Source organism: Felis catus, chromosome X (assembly GCF_018350175.1).
Source record: "Felis catus isolate Fca126 chromosome X, F.catus_Fca126_mat1.0, whole genome shotgun sequence".
Classification (NCBI taxonomy): Eukaryota; Metazoa; Chordata; class Mammalia; order Carnivora; family Felidae; genus Felis; species Felis catus.
Window position 1 is genome coordinate 127640573 of NC_058386.1, and position 23470 is coordinate 127664042.

The window sequence follows — 23470 nt, forward strand, 5'->3', positions numbered from 1 at the left end:
AAAGTTCCTGATGTCCCTTTGCAGTCAGTCCCCTCCCCCACACTCTGCCACAGGCACCCTATGCTCTGTTTTCTGTCACTATAAATTAGTTTTGTCTTTTCTAGAATTTCCTGTAAAGGGAATTATACATTATGTACTCTCGTGTGTCTTGCATGCTCCGTGTAAAGCTTTTGATACTCATTCATGTTGCATAAATAAGTAGGTCTCTTTTTTGCTGAATAGTATTGTATGCATATACCACAATTTGTAATAAATCATCAAACTTTTTTCCAAAGTGGTTGTACCATTTACATTCCCACCAGCAGTTCTAGTGTTTCTACATTCTTGCCAATGCTTGCCATGGTCTATCTTTTTAATTTTAGTCATCCTGGTGGGTGTGTGGTGATATTTCATTGTGGTTTTAAGTTACATTTCCCTGATGACTAATGATGTTGAGACCTTTATAAATGCTTCCCTTTTATCCATGAAACTATTTGAGTGCAAAGACATATGTTCTATGATTGTGTTGTGAATGAGAGAAAAAAGAATTATTATAATTGAATGCGTTCCCTTTCACTTCTCCTTTAAGTGTTTTTTTAAGTATTCTTTTTGAGTATTACACTTATAAATATGCATTCTTCTGGGGATGAAGTTCCTTTATATAGTTATAAATCTTTATTCAGTCAGTTCATTTGTTTCATACTTCCCACTAGAAAATAATCAAATATATGAAACCATGTAAAACATCACCAACCAGAAATATACCAATGCACAGTCAAAGGTAAATAGGGGGAACTGGCAGCAAAACTTTCAACTTAGCCAGTTCATCATTAGCTCCAGATCTGTGGGTGACCTATGAATGAATCTGTGCCAGGATTATCTACAGATGGAGATAATAATAAAAGCATCTTCATCATGGAGTTTTTGGGTGGATTAAATAATGTTTCTTCTTTGAAGCATTTAGCATGGTGAAGTGACCAGAATATTGTATATTAAGCCCTCCATGGATAGCTATGGATAATAATTTCAAAATATATACTATTGGAGAGAGGAGCGGTAGTGGGTCTAGCAGTGAGGAGGTGCTGGGCGTAGGGAAGAGTGAGGGAGGAAAAAAAAAAAAATATATATATATATACACATATATACATAAGAAAGGACATTAATATTAATATATGTATATATGTGTATATATATATACTATTATATATACATATATACACATGTATATATATACTATTATATATACATATATATACATATATACATATATACACATGTATATATATACATATATACACATGTATATATGTGTATGTAAATATATACTATTATCAGTGTCTTAGATTTCTACATCCTATAAGAAGCCAATGAAAATAGGATGTATACTCAGATCTCAACAGATAACAGATGCTCAGAAGCTGGGCCAGTCCCTACTTCATCATACCGAAGAAGTGGGGAACAATTTGGGGTGCTTTTATTTGTCCTGTTCCCCCTGCCCCAACTACAGTCCTCTTTTTTCCTTTCTTGTGTGAGCATAGATTATAGAACCACATACTTCTGTCCCAAGGCAGAATGTATATTGATATATTATAATATATATACCTTTATATTATTTAATTTAATTTAATTATTTAAATAAGGTGATATTTTTATACTATAACACGTGGTATCACTTTTTTATTTAAAAAATCTTTAATGTTTATTCATCTTAGAGAGAGAGAGTGCAAGCTGGGGAGGGGCAGAGAGAGAGGGAGAAACAAAATCTGAAGCAGGCTCCAGGCTCTGAGCTGTCAGCACAGAGCCCAGTGCGGGGCTCAAACTCACAAACTGTGAGATCATGACCTGAGCTGAAGTCGGACGCTTAACCATCTGAGCCACCCAGGCGCCCCTAGATTGTCACTTTTTTATGCTGCCTATATTTTTCCCTAGGTCTGATAACAATTTTTAAATGAAATGGCATGTATCCTTTGTGTCAATACCAGCATAATTTAATAGCATTCCTCAATGTCATTCCTCTTCTTTTTGTTTTCCTATTGTAAATAATGTCTGGTAAGTTAAATCTTATTTTCTTACAGAAGCATCATTCTGAGAATAAGGGCATAGACAAAGTGGTGGAGACTCAAGCCCAAGTGGATGAACTGAAAGGAATCATGGTCAGAAACATAGGTATGTTTCATGGCATAGTTCACATGCATGTGGGCAAAAATGATAATAGATTACTTGATTGGGATCAAATTATTCTAGAAAGGCTGAACTAATACTTCCTTATTCTTACTATTGGAAACTAATTATTGGCTAAGATATGGGTATTACCTACTTATGATACTGCCTGCTATATGAATGGTTTTTTCTTAGTACTATAACTGTTCTTCATTCTAATTTGTTAGTTGACTTAGCAATACTAATTTCTGAGACTCTTACAAAAACGTTCAGCAGTGAAGAATAAATTAATCAGTTTTGGCTAGAGATACCCAGATAGCTGATGTTATCAGTAGATGCCTAAAGTATAACTATTTGACCTCCTTAGAAAGTTTGTAGCTCTTGATTGAGAGAAAGAAAGAATTGGTCCAAAAAAACTGACTGTTGTATTCTTCAGAGGACAAACTATGATAGAAATTCAGTCAGCCTGTGTTTTCTCAAGCTGTTCAGCACATTAAACTAATCCAGAGAAATTCATCAAGTTTATTTTATTTTAATGTTTCTTTATTTTTGAGAAAGACAGAGTGCAAGCAGGGGAGGGACAGAGAAAGAGAGAGACACAGAACCTGAAGTAGGCTCCAGGCTCTGAGCTGTCAGCACAGAGCCCAACACGGGGCTCAAACTTGTGAATCACAAGATCATGACCTGAGCCAAAATCGGATGCTTAACCAACTGAGCCATCCAGGCTCAGTTTATTTTTTAATTGATTATGCAGTTGTATTTAGATTTGGGATGATGCTAATTTTTCTAAAAACACTGGTTCTCAAACTGTCCCTGGGCCAGTAGCATCAACATGCCTTGGGAACTGGTTAGAAATACAAGTTTTTGGGACCCACCCCAGACCTGTTGAATCAGAAACTGTGAGTGGGGCCCAGCAATCTGTGTTTTCAGAAGACCTCCAGAGGATTCTAATGCATATTCAAGTTTGAGATCCACTCTTTCTAAGGGGAATATCTCAGATGATAACTTGTATAAAATTGAATGAAGCTGATTATATTATTGTTTTATAAGATACTTAATTGAGATTGTTAAATTTCATAAATGTCAGTTTACTTGTAATTTTGGATTTACTATTTGAATTACTTTTACGTTTATTATTAGAACAGGTACAAACTGTAAAGACATTTTTAAAAAGATTACTTACTCTTGGTCTCACCATTCTAAAGATTTATTTCCATTTTTAAAAATTTTTTTTATCCATATATACATATTATAATAAGTTTATATTCAGTTTTGTTTGGGCAGTATAATACAGTGACCAAAATTTGGAGTCCTATGTGCTGGAGTTTGAGTTCTGATGTCACTTCTACCTCCAGTCAGTCCTTGGTCAATCCTCTAACTTCTCTGAACTTTGTTTCCTAATCTGCAAAAAGGAGATGATAGCACCTAAGGTTACCAGGAAAAAGGAGAGAATATTTGTGAAGCATATTGTACAGTGCCTAGCATATAGTAAAAGCTGAATTACTGTTAGCTATCATGAGTCTACTTTTTGCTCATATAGTATGTAATTGGGTTATATTATAGGTTACAAATCATGTCCTTATTTTGGACCTTTGGTTCTTTAGAGAAGTGGTATTCAGAATACTGTTTTACAACCAGATAAAGAGCTTGCTCCAGCATGTAAGTCAGTGCTGTGCTTCCTTCATTGAGAACATCTTGTTATGAATATGTCAGTTGGACTGAACTCTGTGATTAGAGATAGTTGAAGCAGTAGCAAACACTCTTAGGTAGCACTGATTTAGAGGTTTGTGTTACAGTAATAGTACTGTTATATATGGTTTTGTGCCTATTCCCAGGAATGAGATTAATAGTCAAAAGGGAGGAACTTTTTTTTTAAATTTTTATTTTCATTCCAGTTAGTTAACATACAGCGTAATATTAGTTTTAGGTATACAATATAGTGATTCAACACTTCCATGCAACACCTGGTGCTCATCACCACAAGTACAGTCCTTAATCCCTGTATTAATTCCCCCACCCACCTTGACTTTGGTAACCATCACTGTGTTCTGTATAGTTGACATTCTGTTTCTGGTTTGCCTCTCATTTCCTTTTTTTTTTCCATTTGCTCATTGGTTTTGTTTCTTAAATTCCACATGTGAGTGAAATCATATGATATTTGTCCTTCTCTGACTGACTTATTTCACTTAGCATTTTACTCTCTAGCTGTATCAACATCATTGCAGATGGAAGGTTTCATTCTTTTTGATTGCTGAGTAATATTCCTCTGTATACATAAACCACATCTTCATTATCCATTCATTAGTCTATGGACACTTGGGCTGCTTCCATAATTTGGCTATAGTAGATAATGCTGCTATAAACATTGGGCTGCGTGTATCTCCTTGAAGTAGTATTTTTGTATCCTTTGGATAAATACCTAGTAGTGCAATTGCTGGATTGTAGAGGAGCTGTTTTAACTTTCTGAGGAACCTCCATACTGTTTTCTAGAGGGACTGCACCAGTTTGCATTCCCACCAACAGTGTAAAAGGGTTCCCCTTTCACCACATCCTCGCCAACATCTGTTGTTTCTTGAGTTGTTAATTTTAGCCATTCTGACAGATGTGAGGAGATATCTCATTGTAGTTTTGATTTGTATTTCCCTGATGATCAGTGATGTTAAGCATAAAAAGGGAGAAACATGCAATTCTTGATATGTTTTGTCTCTTGGTTATTTGAAGTGATTTCCTACCATTGATTTTAGTTTTAGTTGTATGTCTGGATGCAAACTAGAGAACCTATGGAATGAACTACTAATACTTACTTTTCCTCTATTTTTGGTTGTCAGATGTATTTACTTCTCCTGAAAGTGAAGCATCCAACTGCTACAGTGTTATTACAAATGCATAAATTTCTCAGAAAATGAACCTTTTAAGTCAACTTTTAAATGACTTACTTATTTTTAGAATTACAGAGATATCCAATTAAAATTTAGCAAAAGCATTTCTAATCTCAGTTTGATTTTTTAAACAGCTTTATTAAGATAAAAATCACACGCCATACAATTCACCTATTTAAATTATACCATCCAATGGTTTATAATATATTCAGAGTTGTGCAGCTATCAATGTAATCAACTTTAGATCATTGTCATCACCTCTAAAAGAAATCCTATACCCATTTACAGTCACTTCTCTTTCGCTCTCAACATCCAGACCTAAGCAACAATTAATCTTCTGTTTGTCTCTATCGATTTTCCTCTTCTGGACATTTCATACAAATGGAATCATATAATACGTAGCCTTTTGTATCTTGGCTTCTTTCACTTACCTTAATGATGTTGAGGTTCATTCATGTTGTGGCATGTATCAGTACTTCATTCCTTGTTATGGCTATGTTATAGTCCATTGTATTGAAACCAGTTGATGGATATTTTTGTGGTTTCCACTTTTTGGTTATTATAAATAATGCTTCTGTGAACAGTTGTGTATGAGTTTTTGTTTGAGCCTATGTTTTCAGTTCTCTTGGGGAAATACTGAGGACTATTATTGCTGGGTCACATCGGAACTCTACGTTTAACATTTTGAGTAAGACCAAACTTTCCTAAAGTGGCTACACCCATTGTACATTCCCAACAGTGTACAAGCATTCTGATTTCTCCACATGTCCAAATTTATTATTGTGTTTTTTATTATAGCCAAGCTGGTATGTGTGAAACGGTATCATATTGTGGTTTGGTTTGCATTTCCCATATGACTAATGATGTTGAGCATCTTTTCATGTGCTTATGGGCCATTTGTATTTATAGATCTTTGGAGAAATTTCTATTAAAATTTCTATTCTATTCTATTCTATCCATTATCATTTTATATTTTTTATTTTTTATTTTGATTTACTTACTTATTTTTTAGACACAGAGAGAGTGGGGGAGACGGGCAAAGGGAGAGAGGGAGAGAATCCCAAGCAGGCTCCATGCTCAACATGGAGCCCGACACAGGGCTCGATCTCACAACCCTGGGATCATGACCTGAGCCAACATCAAGAGTTGGACACCAAAATGACTGAGCCACCCAGGTGTACCCCATTGTCATTTTTTCTTTTTTTTTTTTTAATTTTTTATGTTTATTTTTGAGAGAGAGAGAGAGAGTGAGTGAGTGAGCATGAGCAGGGGAGGGGCAGAGAGAGAGGGAGACACCGAATCTGAAGCAGGTTCCAGGCTCCGAGCTGTCAGCACAGAGCCCAATGAGGGGCTCAAATTCACAAACCGAGATCATGACCTGAACCAAAGTCGGGCATTTAACTGACTGAGCCACCCAGGTGCCCCCCACATTGTTATTTTTTAATTGGGCTGTCTTATTAATCTTGAGCTGTAAGAGTTTTTTGCATATTCTGGGTATTAGGCCCTTATCAGATATGATTTGCAAATATTTTCTCCCATTCTATGGGTTATCTTTTCATTTTTTTGATAGTGATCTTTGAAGCACAAAAGTGTTTTTTAATTTGTTGAAGCCCAATTTATTTTTTTTTCTTTTGTTGCTTGTCTTTTGGGTGTCATATCTAAAAAACAATCCATTGCCTAAGCCAAAGTCACAAAGATTTACTCCTGTGTTTTCTTCTAAACATTTTATAGTTTTAGCTCTTACCTTTAGGTCTATGATCTCTTTTGAGTTAATGTTTGTGTATAAGGTAAGGAAGGGGTCCAACTTAATTCTCTCAAATGTATATATCCAGTCGTCCTAGTAACATTGGTTGAAAAGAGTTTTCTTTTCCTTTTGAATGATCTTAGCACCCTTATCAAAAATCAGTTAATCCATAGATGTATGGGTTTATTTCTGTATTCCTAGTTCTGTACCATTTATCTTTATGTCTGTCTTTATGCCAGTATTACACTGTCATGATTATTGCAGATTTGTAGTAAGTTTTTAAATCAGGAATTATGACTCTTCCAACTTTGTTCCTCTTTTTCTGGATTGCTTTGTCTATTCTGGGTACCTTTCCTTTCCATAAGAATTTTTTGCAGTTTCTGAAAAAAAAAGGTAGCTGGAATTTTCATAGGGATTGTGTTGAATCTGTAGATCAATTTGGGAAATACTGCCAAATTCAACAATATTAAGCTGATCCATGAACATGAGATGTCTTTTCATTTATTTAGGTCTTTTTAATTTTTTTTTGACGATGTTTTATAGTTTTTGGCATACAGATCATACATGACAAAGACTCTCTGCTTGACCAAATGTTAGACCATCTCTTCTCAGCCCTCTGTTTGTCCAGGCCTCATTCTTAGGCTATGTCCCATGTCTACCTGAGTCTTAACCAAAGAATCCTGCTAAGTCAATCCCTTACCCTTGATATCTGATCACCCTTGATAGGTGATCAAGTTCCTCATCCTCTACCTTTGATGTAAAGTCCTTGGCTTGCCTTTAGGAAGATACTTTTAAGCCAGTTTAGGCCTACCCTTGATTTCTGCCAGTAATTTTTCACCTACTGACCACCCCTTCACTCTACTTGTTGGTTAATAAAACCCTACTTGTCCTTGTTTTTTTTATTTTACTGAGATATAATTTACATAAACATCATGTGAGTTTAAAGTGTACAACATGTTAATACATTTTAAATAATGCAATATGATTGCCACTTTAGCTTTTGGATAACACCTCTATCACATCATATAAATTGTCATTTCTGCAGTGAGAACATTTAAGATCTAGTCTCTTAGCAATATTGAAGTATATAATACAGTGTTGTTGACTATACGCAGTATGCTGTACACTAGATCTCCAGAATTTATTCATGTTCTAGTTGCAGGTTTGTACCCTTTAACATCTCCCTGCTCTGCATCTTCCAGCTCCTGGTAACCTTCATTCTACTTCCTGTTTCTACAAATTCAGCATTTTTAGATTCTTGCATTATGTATAAGTAGTATATAATCTTTGTCTGCTTATGTCACTAAGCATAGTGCCCTCAAGATCCATCCATATTGTCACAAATGGCAGAATTTCATTCTTTTTTATGGCTCAATAATATTCTGTGTGTGTGTGTATATATATATATATGTGTGTGTATATATATGTGTATATATATATGTGTGTGTGTGTATATATATGTATATATATATATGTGGTGAAGTGTGTTGGTCATATATGACTTTTATTATGCTGAAATATGTTCTATACTCAATTTGTTGAGGGTTTTTATTATGAAATGATGTTGTGTTTTGTAAAATGTTTTCTTCTGCATCTATTGAGGTGATTATAAGTTTTTATCTTTCATTATATTAATGTGATATATCACATCTGTTTATTTGTGTACGTTAAACCATTCTTGTATGCCATAGATAAATCCCAGTTGGTCATGGTATATGATCATTTTAATGTAGTTTGAATTCAATTTGCTAATTTTTTTTTTGAGAATTTTTGCCTCTGTGTTCATTAGGGATATTGGCCTATAGTTTTATTTCCCTGTTGTGTCCTTATCTGGATAATGCTGACCTTGTAAAAGGAGTTTGGAAGTATTCCTTCCTCTTCAGTTTTTTGGAAGAGTTTGAGAAGGATTGGCATTATTTTTTCTTTAAATGTTTGGTAGAATTCACCAGTGAAGCCATCTGGTTTTGGGTTTTTCTGTGTTAGAAGCTTTTTGGTTACAGATTTAATCTCCTTACTCATTATTGGAATGTTCATAATTTCTAATTCTTTCTGATTCTGTCTTGTAGGTTGTATGTTTCTATGAATATATCCATTTCTTCTAGGTTATCCAGTTTGTTGTCATATAATTGTTCATAAGAATCTCTTATGATCCTATGTATTTCTGTAGTATCAGTTGTAATGTCTCTTCTTTCATTTCTGATTTTATTTATTTGAATCTTCTTTTTTTCTTAGTCTAGCTAGAAGTTTGTCAATTTTATCTTTAAAAAAACAGCTATTAGTTTTGTTGATCTCTTCTATTATTTTTCTGGTTTCTATTTCATTAATTTCCACTCTGAACTTTATTTCCTTCCTTCCACTAACTTTGGGCTTAGTTTGTTCTTCTGTTTCTAGTTCTTTGAAGGGTAAAGTTAGGTTGTTTATTTGAGGTCTTTTGTTTTCTTAACATATTCATTTATCACTATAATCTTCCCTCGCAGAACTGCTTTTGTAGCATCCTATGTATTTTGGTGTCCTGTGTTTCTATTTTCATTTGCTCAGAGGTTTCTTTTTTTTCCCTTTTGATTTATCTCTTTAACCCGTTAGTTGTTCAAGAGTGTGCTGTTTACTTTCCACATATTTATAGATTTTCCAGCTTTCCTCTTATTGATTTCTATTTTCATACTACTGTGGTTGGAAAAGATACTTGGTATGATTTCAGTCTTCCTAAATTTGTTAAGATTTGTTTTATGTCCCATCATATGGTATATCCTGGAGAATGTTCCTTGTGCACTTGAGAAAAATGTGTATTTTGCTGTTGGATGGAATGTTCTGTGTATGTCTGTTATGACCACTTGTATGGTTTAAGTCCAGTGTTTCCTTGTTGATTTTCTGTTTGGATGATCTACCCATTGTTGAAAGTAGTGTATTGAAGTCCCTTACTGTTATTGTATTATCTCTTTCTCCCTTCAGATCTGTTAGTATTAAAAATCTTATTTAGGTGCTCTGATGTTGTGTGCATGTATATTTAAGATTGTTATATCTTCCTAATGAATTGACCACTTTATTATTATATAATGACTGTATTTGTCCTTTTTTTTTTTTTACTGTTTTTCTGTACAGTCTTATTTTTTCTAAGTATAGCTATCCCCACTTTCTTTTGGTTTCCACTTGTATGACATATCTTTTTCCATCCCTTCACTTTAAGCATATGTGTGTACTTAAATCTAAAGTGAGTCTCATGTAAGCAGCATATTATTGGATCTTTTTTTTTTAAATCCATCCAGCTACTCTGTGCCTTTTGATTGGTGAACTTACTACAGTTAATTTTTGAAATATAAGAGCTTACTAATTCCATCTTATTCACTGCTTTCTGGTTGTTTTTATAATTTCATTGTTCCTTTTTCCTTCCATTTCTGCCTACTTTTTAATTTTTTCCTTTTATTTATTATTTTCCCCCAGACTATATATATATACATACATATGTATGTACGTACATATATACGTACATACATACGTGTGTGTGTGTGTGTGTGTGTATCCCAGAAAATATATGTAGTTTTTAATTGAAATATAGTTGAGGGGCACCTGGATGGCTCATTCGGTTAAGTGTCTGAAGCGTCTGACTCTTGATTTTTGGCTCAGGTCATGATCTCATAGTTCATGGATTCGAGCCCCACATCGGGGTCTGTGCTGACAGCATGGAGCCTGCTTCAGATTCTCTGTCTCCCTCTCTCCCCGCCCCTCCCCCACTTGCATGCACGCTCTCTCCCTCTGTCAAAAAAGAAAAGGAAAATAGTTGACACACCGTATTGTATTCGTTTCAAGTATACAACATAGTGATTTAACAATTATATACATTATGAAATGCTTACCACAAGAAGTGCAGTTACAGTCTGTCACCATAGAAAGTTATGATATTATTGACTATATTCCCTATGTTGTACTTTTCATCCATGTTAATTATTTTATAGCTGGAACTTTCCACCTCTTAATCCACTCCACCTATTTCACCTATTCCCCCCTCCCCTTCCCCTCTAGCAACCACCAGTTGTAATTATTTATGATCTGTTTCTGTTTGTTTTGTTTCTTAGGTTCCATGTATTAGTGGAATCATATGGTATTTGTCTTTATTTCATTTAGCATAATACTCTCTAGGTCCATCTATATTGTCCAGAATTTCTGCCTACCTTTTAAAATTGGTGATGTTTTGGGATTGTGTGCTCCATTTTCCCTTTATCTTTTGTGAATCTGTTCTAGGCTTTTGCTTTGCAGTTACCATGGGGCTTACATAAACCATCTAATAGATAAAATAGTCCATTTTAAGGTGATAGCAACTTAACTTTGACTGAATACAAAACTACCTATTTATTCCCCTTTTATACTTTTGATGTCATAATTTACCTCTTTTTATATTGTGTATTTGTTAAAAATTTATAGTAGCTGTAGAGATTTATAATACTCATTTCCTTTAATCTTTATACTATAGTTAAGTGTTTAACACACCATCCTGTTACAGAATTAGAGTTTTCTAAATCTGTATACTTAACCTTTACCAGTGTATTATATACTTTTGTAAGTTTTCATGCCACTAATTAGTGTCTTTTCCTTTTAGCATTTCTTGTATGGCAAGTCTAGTGGTGATGAACTCCCCCAGCTTTTATTTGTCTGAGAATATCTTTATTTCTGCTTCATATCTGAAGAATAAATTTGTTGTATAGAGTATTCTTGGCTGGCAAGTTTTTTTCTTTCAACACCTTGGATATGTTATTCCACATTCATTTCTGGCCTTTAGGGTTTCTGCTACAAAATCCATTGATAGCCTAATGGGAATTTCTTTGTAGATTACAATCTTGTTTTCTCTTTGAGTGCTTTTGAGAGTTTCTCTTTATCTTTGATTTTTGACAGTTTTATTATAATGTATCTTAAGAAGGTCTTTTTGTGTTGAGATAATAGAGTGATCTTTTAACTTCATGAACTTGAATTTCCAGGTCTCTCTCTAGGTTTGGGAAGTTTTCCACTATTATTTCTCTAAATAAGCTTACTGTCTTCTTCTCCCTGTCTTCTCTTTTTGGAACCCCAGTTATTCTAATATTTGTACATTTCATGGAGTCCCATAGATCATGTAGGCATTTTGGTTATTTTACATTATTTTCTCCTTGTTATCCTCTGTGTTGTTTCAAAGTTCCTATCCTCTAGCTCACTTATGTCTTCCATTTGGTCTACTTTGAGGTAGATGTTTTCTATTGAATTTTTCATCTCATTCATTGAGTTCTTCAGCTCCAGAATTTGATTCTTTGTCATGATTTCTGTCTCTCTGTTAAAGTTCAGATTTTATTCGTGTAGTGTTTTCCTGATTTTGTTAATACTTATTTGAGAGAGAGACAGAGTGCGAGAGGGGGAGGGGCAGAGAGAGAGAGAGAGGGAGACACAGAATCTGAAGCAGGCTCCAGGCTTTGAGCTGTCAGCACAGAGCCTGACGCGGGGCTCGAACTCACAGACCAGACTGTGAGATCATGACCTGAGCCAAAGTCGGACACTCAACCGACTGAGCCACCCAGGCTCCCCTCCTGATTTTGTTGATTATCTTTCCGGGGTTTTTTTGTTTTTTGTTTCCTTTTTTTTGAGAGGGGGGGTTGCAGATTGTTGAGTTTCTTCAAAGCAGCTATTTTGAATTATTAGCTAGATTGCAAAATTTCATGCTTTTGATTTCAGTTATTGGAGAATGGTTGTTATCTTACAGTGTTGACATATTTCCTTGATTCTTTATGTTCCTTGAACTTTTGTGTGGCTGCCTTCACTTTTAAAGTAGCGGACACCTCCTAAAGTCTTTGCTAGTTACCCTCAGGTAGGAAATAGCATTCGTCGTCGTCTTCTTATCCGGGGTTTTCTGCAACTTTGTCTGGATATTCCTGCTACATGTTTCTTACTCTTGTGGCAGAATTCTTAAGCTTTTATGTCTTTTCTGGTCTTAAAATTCACCATGCTGGCAGCTAGAAACCTTTTTATTGTTTTCCAGAAAATGACACTACAGTTTGAGTTTATGGTTTCTCCCTTGCCCTCAGACCCTGATCTGATATTCTGAGAGCACTCCTTTTACTGGAGCTCACTCTTGCCATTGCACTTGGGAGCATGCATTAGGAGCTGGCCACAGAGTGGGAGGAGGTGACTTTGCGACTGGTGTGTGGGGAGGAATCATTGGGTGAGGGTCTCCAAGAGGTTTGTGGGTGGACTTCCTGCTTAAGTTCTGAGCACAGTCATCAGGAAGTATGTTCTTTTCGTGTCCTGTGATATTTTTATTCGCCTCTTTCCCAGTCTCCTCCCTGCCCACAGTCTTGGAGTTCTTGCCTCGGTACTCTGGGTGCTGCTGAAGAGACGTGAGTTTCGCCAGTAGCTTGTCACATAGCTGATGTAGCCAGGTACTCACTCACTGTTTTTCCTTTCCCCTGGTAGAGAGATTGCCACCAGCTAGTCAGCCCAATGTTGTGTTACCTTGGGGATGGTCAGTGCTGGCAAAGTTCCTCTTACCCTCTCCAATGCATCTAAACTTAATATCTATATTTTATGCTCCAATCCCCTGCTGAAATCTCCTCTTGGCAAAGCTGGCCTTCTATAAATTATGTCTTATCCATGAGTACCTGCCTAAGTCAGTACTCTTCAGGTTTTCTCCAACTGTGGCCAAGAGGGCTTAGGGCAGGTTCACTGGTCCTGCTGGTTCCACAGCCTGCACTTAGGTCTGTCTGCCTGTTACCAATGTATGAGTGCATGAGACCCCCTCAGGTCTTTGGCATATGGTGTTGGATCTGACAACTTCGACATAGGTGCTTTTGTTTGAGGATGGATGCCTAATTAGTTTTTTAAAAGAGGGAACAAAATAGAGGGATGTCTTACACTGCCGTGATGCTGACATTACCCCACTTCTTGTTATATTTACGGTGGAGCTCAATCTTTCTTAACCTATTTTGATAGTTTTGATCCCTATTGCAGTCATCTTGAATAAAATTTTCCTTACCATTTTTGACAGGTGTCAGAATAATTTCCCTTTAATAGTATCTCTCTTCCAACATACTTCTTGCCTTGTTTCTAAGTATTTTATTTTTTAGTTTTTTGATGCTATTGTAAATGGATTTTTTTCTCTATCATTTTTGGATGGTTTCATTGCTCATGTATAGAAATACAGTTGATTTTGCATATTGATTTTGTATTGTCAACGTTGTTGAACTTTTTATTAGTTCTAATAGTTTTTTAGTGAGTTCCTTATGTTTTTCTATATACATAGAATAATACATAAGGATGTTAGATTCTGCCAGGTGCTGTTATGCACCAGTTGATCATATGGATTTCGGATTTATTCTGTTAATACAGCATATTATAATATTTGGTTTTTTGATATTAAATCAACCTTTAATAGTGGAAATAAATGCCACTTCATCATGAGGTATAATCCCTTTAATATATTGCTGGATTTCTTCTAATATTTTACTGTGGTTTTATGTCTTATATTCATGAGATAGTGATCTGTTTTTCTCTGGTGATGTCTTTGTCTGATTTTGATATCAGAGTAAAACTGGCCTCATAGGATGAGTTGAGAATTATTCCCTCCACTTCTATTTTGGAAGAGTTTTTGAAAAAATGGTATTAAGTCGTCTTGAAATTCATCTTTGTAGCCATCTAGTCATGGGCTTTTCCTTGGGCAAAGTTTAAAAATTACTGATTCAGAAGTTCCAGTTCAAGTTGGCAATGTAGGAAGACCCTGAACTCACCTCCTCCATTGAACACACCAAATTACACCTATTTACAGAGCAAATCCTCCCGAGGACGAACTGAGGGCTAACTGAACAGCTTCTGTACAACAGAAGATAGAACAGCAAAAGACAATGGCAAGAGAGATGGAGACACAGCAGTGAAGGGAACCCCCACCCCTGACGCTGTGAACTGCAGTGGGGAGAGATAGTACTGAGGGACCAGGAGCAGTCATCTGTCCTTGGGCACAGAAAAAAAGGCATGGTTTAAAAGAGAAACTAGCTCATAAAAGAGCTACTCTTAGAACTCCACCAAACACCACAGAGCTGCTGGAAATCTCTGGGTCAGAGGAGGGACTGGTGAGCAACATGGTTTATGCTCCTGCTTCCCCTTGAAAGCACTGACCCAGCAAGGTCTAGATGCCATAACTAGTTTGCCACTCCTTGAGACCCAGGTTCCCTAACGCACACCAGCCCTGGATAGCTGGGGTACAGGGAAAACTCAGTGTAACAGGGGAACTAGCACATAAAAGAGCCAGCCCTAGAACTCCACCAAATGGTGAGGGAGCTGCTGGCATACTCTGCGGGTGGGAGGGACTGACAGACATGGTCTGTGTCCCCCGCTCCACCTTGAAAGCACAGACCAGTACACAGTCTTGGCATGAAAACTGACCTGCCGCCTCAGTGAGCCCCAGGCCTCTAGCCCACACCACACCACACCAGCCCAAGCCATCCCACCAAGGTGGCCACAGAGTAGCGCATGCTGCACACTGGGACACCCCTGGTTAGTGCTCAGTACAGCTCCAGCTTTTGTGCCAAGGTGACACAGGTGCAAGGCACCCCAGAACACTCCAGGACCTCACCATTTTGGCCTCAGACAGCTTGCTCAGGAACTTCCTGGCTGATGTCTGCTTTGGATCCAGCTGCCTCACCAGGGCACCCCTGCATGAAGCACCCCAGCGCACCTCTGCCCATGCCAGCCTCAGCTCCATTCACCAAGCCAAGGCACCCCTGCATCGAGCACCCCAGGACATGTCAGCTGTACCCACTTCAGCTTCACCTGTTCTGCCAGGGCATACTTTGTAGGGAGAACCCAGACATCACACTGGCCCACATCCACTTCAGTTTTACCATCCTGCCAGGATGCCCACTGCATGGAGCACTCCAAGACCCCCTGACATATACCTTGTCTTGGCTCCAGCTGCCCCTCCAGGGCAATGACTGTGCAGAGAGTCCTGGAACATCCTGATTTATAGCCACTTCAGCTTCAGCTGTCCTGCCAAGATGGCCTCTGTGCATAGATCCCCAGGACCCTCCCATCTTCCAGCCACTTCAGCTTCAGCTAATCCTGTCAGGGCACCTTCTGTGTGGAGAGCCCATGGACCTCCCAGCCCACACACGGTCTCAGCTCCAGCCACCTTGCAGGGCATACCCCGCCCCCCCCCCCCCGCCCCGCCATGGGCAACGTGGAATACCCTGAACTTCACCCATTTAAGCAATAGCTGTCCTGCCAGGGCACCTGCTGTGTGGAGAGCCCAGGGACTATACTGGCCTGCAGCTACTTCAGCTTTAGCTTTCCTGCCAGGGTGCCCACTGTGTGGAGAACCCTGCGTCCCCCAACCCATGCCAGCCACAGCTCCAGCCAGCCAGCAGAAATCACCAAGCACACACAGTCTACACAGGGAACAACCAGACACAAGATCATTCCTTCAATTTTAGAAGTAGCTGGTCCACATAATCCATAGAAACAAACATAGAAAGTTAAGCTAAATGGGGAGACAGGGCAACATGCTCTAAGAGGAACAAGACAAAAATGTCAGTAAAATAAATGAAATGGAGATAAGCAACATGTCTGATAAAACATTTAAAGTACTGATTGTAAAGGTGCCCACTGGGCTGACGATGAGTGGAAGAACTTAGTGAAACCTTCAATAAAGAGTTATAAAATATAAACAAGGACCAATCAGAGTTGAAGAATACAATAGCTGTAATGAAAAAAAATACACTAGCAGGAATCAGCAATAGATTAGTGGATGCAGAAGAACATGCCAGCAATCTGGAAGGCAGGGTAATGATAAGCGCCCAAACTGAATAGCAAAAAGCGAAAAGAATAATTTGACAACATGAGAGTAGGTTAAGGGATCTCTTGGACAATATCAAGCAAACAAATGTTCACGTTATAGGGATCCCAGAAGAGGAGGAGAACGGTACAGAAAACTTACTTGAAGAATTAAGACCTGAAAACTTCACTAACCTAGGGAAGGAAATAGACATCCAGTTTCAAGAAGCACAGAGAATTCCAAACAAGATGAATTGAAGGAGGTCCATACCATGACACATAATAATTAAAATGTCAAAGATTAAAGGTAAAGAATTTTAAAAGCAGCAAGAGAGAAGCAAAAACTTACCTACAAGGGAAACTTTATAAGGCTATCAGCTGATTTTTCAGAAGACACTTTGCAGGCCAGAAGGGAGTGGAATGATACATTCATAGTGCTGGAAGGAAAAAAAAAAAAACCCTGCAACCAAGAATACTCTATCTGGCAAGGTTATCATTCAGAATTGAGGAGAGATAAAGAATTTCCCAGACAAACAAAAGTTAAATGAGTGTATTACCATTAAACCAGCCCTACAAGAAATATGAAAGGGACTTCCTCAAGTGAAGAAGAAAAGACCATAATTAGACATAAGAAAATTATGAATAGAAAGATGTAAAATATGACAGCATATACACAAAATGTGGAGAGAGGTAAAAAAAATAGTGTTTTTTTAGGATGTGTTTGAACATCAACTTAATATAGTCTGCTGTATAAGGATATTATATATGAACCTCAATGTAACCACAAACTCAAAAGCTATAAGAGATGCACAAAAATAGGAAGCCAAACATAACAGTACAGAAACTCGTCAAACAGAAAGAGAGCAAGAGAAGAAAGGAACAGAGAAGAACTACAGAAACAACCAGAAAACAATTAACAAAAGTGGAAATAAGTATATATCTGTGAATAATAACTTTAAATGTAAATGGCCTAAGTGCTCCAATCAAAAGATCTAGAGTGGCAGAATGGATTGAAAAGAAAAAAATACTCATCTCTATGCTGCCTATCAGAGACACCTCAGACCTAAAGACGTATACAGTCTGAAAGTGAAAGGATAGGAAAATATTTACCAAAAAAATAGAAGTGGAAAAAAAAAAGCCAGGGTAGCAGTACTTGTATCAGACAAAATATGCTTTAAAACAAATACTGTAATAAGAGATGAAGGGCATTACATAATGATAAAGAGATCACTCCAAAAAGAAGATATAAAAATTGTAAATATCTATGCACTCAATATTGGACCACCTAAATATATAAAACAAATATTAACAGATAATAAAGAGAGAAAATGATGGTAATATATATTATTAGGGTTCTTTAACACCCCATTTACTTTATTGGATAGATCATCTGGGCAGAAAATCAATAAGGAAACAGTGGTTATGAATGACACCCTGCACTAGATGGATCTAGCAGATATATAAAGAACATTCCATTCAACAAACATAGTATACACTCTTTTCAAGTGTACATGGAACAGTCTCCAGAATAGACTACATGTTGGGTCACAAAACAAGTCTCAAATTTAAGAAGATTGAAATCTTAACCATGTATCTTTTCCACCATAATGATATGAAAGTAGAAATCAGTCACAAGGAGAAGAACTGGTAAAAACACAGACATGTGAAGCCTAAACAGTATGGTACTAAACAACCAATGGTTCAATGAAGAAATCAAATAAGAAATCCAAAACTACATGGAGACAAATTAAAATGAAAACACAATGGTCCAAAATCTTTGGAACACAATGAAACCAGTTCTAAAAGGGAAGTAAATAATATACAAGCCTATTCCAAGAAAGAAGAAAAAGCTCAAATTATCTAACCTTACACCTTAAAGAACTGGAAAAAGAACAAAGCCCAAGGTGAGTATATGGAAGGAAGTAATAAAGATCAGAGCATAAATAAATGACATGGAGACTAGAAAAAAAGAAAAAAATGATAGAAAAAAAAAATAATGAAACTGAGAGCTGATTGTTTGAAGGGATCAAACAAAATTGACAAACCCTTAGCCAGACTCATCAATAAAGAAAGAGAAAAGGAAGGAGTCTAGGGATATTGTTGAATAGGAGGACCCTGCACTCACCTTGGCCCATGGATGCAACTACATAACAGTCACATCAGTGTAGATAACCCAGAAAATGACTGGAAGACTGGCAGAGCAAACTCCACAACTAAAGGTAGAGAAGAGGCTACACTGAAGAGGGTAAGAATGGTGGAGATGTGGTGGAGAGCAAAATGGACCATGGCCATCCATGGTGGTGGCGGTGGGGCAAGCCACAGGTGTGAAGAGGGGAGAGAAATAGACTATTATACCAGGAAGCCTGCATGGTGAAGACAAATCCATGTAATATTTGGCTTTGAAAGCTAGAAGGGCCAAATTTCATGAGTTCTTATAACCAGTGGGACTTAACACCTGGAATTTTAAAAATCAGGGGGCTCAGTTCTGGGAGAGCCTAGAAGGGTGAGAGGAAACTGAGTCCCCACGTTTATAGAGACAGCACGATGAACAGCCTGTGGAGATATAGCATAGAAGCAGTAGTTTGGAAAACGCCTGGGACATATGGGAGGGAGAGTAGCTTGCTCATTTCAGAGCATGTCCCAGAGAAGCAGGGATGGCTGATAGACTTCTATAGGAACAAAGTAGCCGGCAGGCACCATCTTACATCCCCACCCCCCAGCATAAACACAGGGCATCTGTGGGAACAAGTGTGGGGCCAACACTTACTACCTAACCTGCTCACATGAAACTCTGCTCTCCCTGTGCTTTGTTGAATCTACCCTTCCCAGTCACACTTGCCTCATTCTCAGTGCTGTGGATCCCCTCCCTCAGAAGAGCAGTGCAAACCTCATCAACACTGCATCTTCCTATCCACATGTTTTTCAGGGCCTCGGTCCTGGAGGTGGGGGCAGCAGCGGTGGTGGCAGGCCTTGTGGGAGCTTGAGACTTACCTTATTAAAATTACATGTCCTGTATGCCTTGCAGATCTGCCTAGGCTGACCTGGTCCTGGTCCTCGTGGTGGCTGCAGGTCTCATTTTGCAAGCAGACTGGTGTGCACCTTGTTAAAACTTTACAGCCTACCCTGACCAGAGACCAAACACTGCCCACAGCAGGCAAAGAGAGCCTCTGCAGATGCACCAATTGAATGAAAAAGCGGCCAGGACACAACAGCAGGGTGCATGCAGCACACATTGGTATATCCCATGAAGCACCAGGTCCTGGGGAACAAGGGACACTGAACTGCAGAGTACTACAGCACCTCTTCTTCATAAGGTCAACACCTTCAAGAGTAGGATATGTAGCTGACTTTCAGCTGACTAACACACAAACAGACACAGAGAAAATGAGAAAGACAAATATATCCCAGATGAAAGAACAGGACCAAACCACAGCAAGAGACATAAGTAAAATGGATATAAGTAATATGCCTGGTAGAAAATTTAAAGTAATGATCATAAAGATACTCATCATATTTGAGAAAAGAGTGGAGGGCGTCAGTGATACCCTTAAAAAAGAGATAAAAAAGAACCAATCTGAAGTGAAGAATACAGTAAATGAAATTAGAAATATCCTTGTTGGAATAATTACCAAGCTAGAAAAAAACAAGGAGTGAATTAGCGACCTGGAAGACAGAACAGTGGGAAATAATCAGGCTGAGCAGCCAAGAGAAAAAAAAAAAGTTATGCAAAATGAGAATGGTCTTAGGGAACTTAGCGACTCCATCAAGCATAATAATATTGACGTTGTAGGTATCCCAGAAGAAGAGAAAGGAGGGGCAGAAAATTTATGTGAAGATACAATAGCTGAAAACTTACCTAATACGGGGAAAGAAACCTATCCACATGCAGGAGGCACAGAGATCCCTTCCCAAAATTCAGCCGAGGGGGTCCACACCAAGACACATGGTAATTAAAATGCCAAAAAGTGGTAATGAAGAGATAATTTTAAAAGGAGCAGGAGAAAAGACCATTATACACAAGGAAATTCCATAAGGCTGTCAGCTGATTTTTCAGCAGAAACTTTTCAGGCCACACAAGAGTATCATGATATACTCAAAGAGCTGAAAGGAAAAAATCTGCAGCCAAAAATATTTTATGTAGCAAGGCTATTATTCAGAATAGGAGAGATAATGAGTTTCTCAAACAAAAGCTAAAGGAGTTCATGACCACTAAACCAGCCCTATAAGAAATATTAAAGGTGACTCTGAGTGGAAAGGAAAGACTGTAATTAAGAGTAGGAAACACAAAAGCAATAAAAATAAGTATATCTGTAAAAATCAGTCAAGAGATCTACAAAAGGTTGGAAAATATGATGCTATATATGTAAAACATGGTGGGGGGAAGAGGAGTGAGAAATGAGTTAAATGACCATCAACTTCATACAGACTGCTATATGCATATGTTATATACAAACCTAATGGTAATCACAAATCAAAAGCTAGTAATACATATGCAAAGAATAAAGAGAAAAGAATCCCAAGTATATTACTAAGGAAAGCCAGTAAACCATGAAAGACAAAAGAGAGGATCAGAGAAGAACTACAAAAACAACCACAAAACAAGTACCAAAATGGTAATAAATATATATCAATAATTACTTTTAATGTAAATGGACTGAACAATCAAAAGGTACAGGGTGACATAGTAGCTGATAAAATAAGAAAAAGGTTATGAGAAGTGAGGGGATGGAAAAACATTTATCATGCAAATGGATGTTGGAAGAAAGCTGGAGTAGTAGTACTTCTATCTGACAAACTAGACTTTAAAACAAATACTGTAACAAGAAACAAAGAATGACACTATATAATCAGAAAGGAGAAAACCCAACAAGAAGATATAACAATTATAAACATTTATGCACTCAACATGAAAGCACCCAAATAGATAAAACACTTAATAATAAACGTAGAAGACCGAATTGATAGTAATATGATAATAGTGGGGGACTTTAGCACCTCACTTACATCAATGGACACATCCAAATTTAAAATCAAGAAGGAAACAGTGGCTTTGAATGACACACTGGAACAGATAGATTTAACAGATATGTACAGAACATTCCATCCTAAAACACATTCTTTTCAAGTGCACGGAGAATGTTCTCCAGAATAGATCACATATTAGACCACAAAACAAGTCTCAACAAATTCAAAAAGATTGAAGTCATACCATATATTTTCTTTGGCCACAATGCTATAGAACTAGAAATCAACCACAAGAAAAAAATCTGGAAAGACCACGAATACATGGAGGTTAAATGACATGCTACTAAACAATGAATGGGTCAACCAATAAATCAAAGAAATCAGAAATCACATGGAGAGAAATGCAAATGCAAATAAAATAGTCCAAAATCTTTGGGATGCAGTGAAACCAGTTTTAAGAGGGAAGTTTATAGCAATAGAAGCCTACCTCAAGAAGCAAGAAAAATCACAAGTAAACAACCTACCCTTATACCTAAATGAGGTAGAGAAAAAAACAAACAAAACCTAAAACCTGCAGAAGGAAGGAAGTAATAAAGATTAGAGCAGAAATAAATGAAATAGAAAGTTAAAAAAAAAAAAAAGGCAATAGAACAGGTCAAAGGACCCAGGAGCTGCTTCTTAGAAAAGATCAACAAAATCCATCAATCTAGCCAGACTCATAAAAAAAGAGAGTATGCAAATAAACAATCAAATAAAGGAGGAGAAATAACAACTGACACCACAGAGATAGAAATGCTTATAATAGAATATTATGAAAAATTACATACCAACAAATTGGACAACCTAGAAAAAAATGGATATATTTCTAGAAACATATAACCTACCAAAGCCGAAGCAGGAAGACATAGAAATTTGAACAGACTAGGGGTGCCTGGGTGGCTCAGTTGAGCGTCTGACTTCGGCTCAGGTCATGATCTTCCCGTTCTCGAGTTTGAGCCCCATGTTGGGCTCTGTGCTGACAGCTCAGAGCCTGGAACCTATTTCAGATTCTGTGTCTCCCTCTCTGTCTCTGTGCCTCCCCCACTCGTGCTCTGTCTCTCTCAAAAATAAATAAACATTAAAAAACCTGGAATAGGCTAGTTACCAGCAATGAAGTTAAATCAGTAATGAAACAACTCCCAACAAAGAAGCCCATGACCAGACAGCTTCCCAGGGGAATTCTACCAAACATTTAAAAAAGAGTTAATACCTGTTCTTCTCAAACTTTTCTAAAAAATAGAAGAGGAAGGAAATTTTCTAAATTCATTCCACGAGGCCATCATTGCTCTGATACCAAATCCAGATAAAGACGCCATCAAAAAAAGAGAACTACAGGCCAGTATTTCTGATGAACGTAGATGCAAAAGTCCAACAAAATAACTAGCAAACCAAATCAGCAATACATCAAAAAAAAAAAATCATTCACCACATGCAAGTGGGATTTATTCCTGGGCCACAAGCGTGGTTCAGTATTTGCAAATCAATTAATGTAATACATCACATCAGGAAGAGAAAATATAAAAACTATATTATCATTTCAAAGGATGCAGAAAAAGCACTTGACATGGTACAACATCCATTCATGATAAAAACCCTCAGCAAAGTAGGTTTAGAGGGAGCATGCCTCAACGTAATAAAAGCCATATATGAAAAACCCATGGCTAACGTCATACTCAATGGTGAAATCCTGAGAGCTTTACCCCTAAGGTCAGGAACAAGACAAAGATGTCTGTTCTCACCACTTTTAATCAACATAGTACTGGAAGTCCTAGACACAGCAGTCAGACAACATAAGAAATAAAAGGCATCCAAATTGGTAAGGAAGATGTAAAACTTTCACTGTGTGCAGATGACGTGATATTCTATATAGAAAACCCTAAAGACTCCATCAAAAAACTACAACTGATAAATGAATTCCATAAAGTCG

At 37.3% G+C, this 23470-nt stretch overlaps 1 protein-coding gene across 2 annotated transcripts in view; it reads left to right on the forward strand.

Annotated features, from left to right (window-relative positions):
• The window catches only part of VAMP7 (vesicle associated membrane protein 7), a 57454-nt gene that overhangs the window by 19185 nt on the left and 14799 nt on the right, over positions 1-23470 (forward strand). For both annotated transcript variants that reach the window (XM_004001062.4, XM_045050659.1), the window contains one exon: positions 2055-2145. In XM_004001062.4, the coding sequence (XP_004001111.1) occupies positions 2055-2145 (91 nt within the window). The remainder of the gene's footprint in view (positions 1-2054; positions 2146-23470) is intronic.